This window comes from Arachis stenosperma, chromosome 9 (assembly GCF_014773155.1).
Source record: "Arachis stenosperma cultivar V10309 chromosome 9, arast.V10309.gnm1.PFL2, whole genome shotgun sequence".
NCBI classification, from domain to species: Eukaryota; Viridiplantae; Streptophyta; class Magnoliopsida; order Fabales; family Fabaceae; genus Arachis; species Arachis stenosperma.
The window spans coordinates 157,382,189-157,383,791 of NC_080385.1; the positions used below are offsets into that span (position 1 = coordinate 157,382,189).

A 1,603-nucleotide genomic window follows, 5' to 3' on the forward strand; every position below is an offset into this window, starting at 1 on the left:
TCCTAAGTCCTAATATTTTTGTTCTGAAAAGTTGGAACTTGAGTTAGCGCCAATCTAAGGCTTGTTTTTGGTCCCCATGCATAGCAATACTCCAAGGAGGATATATTAAATAAAAAATTGAAAGAAAGAAAAGCAGGGATTCAGTTAGGCATAGGATGGGTTGGATGAGCATGTGGATGCACGATTTCACAGTTAATTAGGTAGTATAGATAACCGTAAAAGAAAGCATGCACTAGCATATCTATATTGAACCTGGATAGATTAACTAAAATAATGAAATAAGTGAAGTGTTTGAATTGCGTATTAATGAAAAGAGAAAAATATGATAGGTAGAAGAAAACGTGAATTTTGGTTTGCATAGAGACTAGGGTGTGTATAGTAGTAGTTGGGGAGGTGAGTGTAAGTGTATAAAAGTGGGCCAGATGCAGAGTTTGACTCGGTTGGGGCAAAATATTTTGTCGTCAAGAGAGAGGGGCAATGCCGGTTATTCATTCCCTCACATGACCTAACCAACTTGTCCATCCACTTCTCTTCTCTGCTATAAATACTCCCTTTTACTTTTCATTACTCACAAGTCACAACCCATTCCTCCCCCCTTTCTAACTCCATGAAGAGGCAAAGGGCACCTGCTAACATCATGATGAATCCTCCTCCTCCTCCTGCTACTGCTGCTGCCAAGCCTGAAGATGTGCCTGTAATAATGGGCAAGAAGAAAGCCAAGAAAGAGGCAACTACCGCTGAGCAGCAGCACAAGCGGGTGGAGGAGAGCAACAACAACAACAACAGCAGCAAAGAGGTGGTTATTACGCCTACTGGTGGTGAGGATAATAGTAACTGTGAGGAGAACATGATGATGATGATGGCACCATGGATGGATGAACAGATGTCATGGGGATCTGCATGGCATCCTGGGTGGGACATGGACTTCATGAGTGAAGACTTCACTGCTGCCATGTACAGTGATGTTGTTTGGGACTATGATATCTGGAACCTCAACAACCAAATCCCAATTCCACATTACATGCAATGAGGAATGAGCTACCTACCCCCATCATCCCCCTAATTTCTGTTACGTTTATTAATCTTCACTCTTCTCCATGTATTTACTACCATGTCTTTCTTTCCTCCAATCTTAATTAACTTATTAATTACGCCACTTAATCTCTCTTGTACTCACTAATTAAGTAATTGGCTGGTAATGTGGTCAACTAACACCACATGTGAGTTTGGTACACTATTAAATAAGACACGTCGTCACACGTCCCAATCTTACATTAACACCATAACAGTTACGCTATATTGTAACTTGAAATATCTAAAGGAATCAGATTCACATATAATTATAACTGTCCAGTCCCAGAATTCAATTCAATTAAAGTGGATTCTGGACTCACATATTCAGACGTGCAGGGGAGAAACTCTGCTTTAATTATTTCCTATATCGGATACTATATATTATTCTTATCATACCCACTACTCTTTCATCTTTTATCAGATTATCACCTCCAAACAGTTACTTCATACTTATGCTTTATTATTATTTATTAATTATTTTCATTGTCCCCGTGTGACACACATTTGGTTACATAAAATCCAATGAAAC

At 39.2% G+C, this 1,603-nt stretch overlaps 1 protein-coding gene across 1 annotated transcript; it reads left to right on the forward strand.

The window, feature by feature from the left end:
* Nucleotides 1-522: 522 nt before the first annotated feature.
* On the forward strand, nt 523-1,156 carry LOC130951121 (uncharacterized). The gene has a single exon (XM_057879737.1). It carries the CDS (start codon nt 608-610, stop codon nt 1,028-1,030), a length of 423 nt encoding a protein of 140 aa, XP_057735720.1. The 5' UTR covers nt 523-607; the 3' UTR covers nt 1,031-1,156.
* Nucleotides 1,157-1,603: the final 447 nt, after the last annotated feature.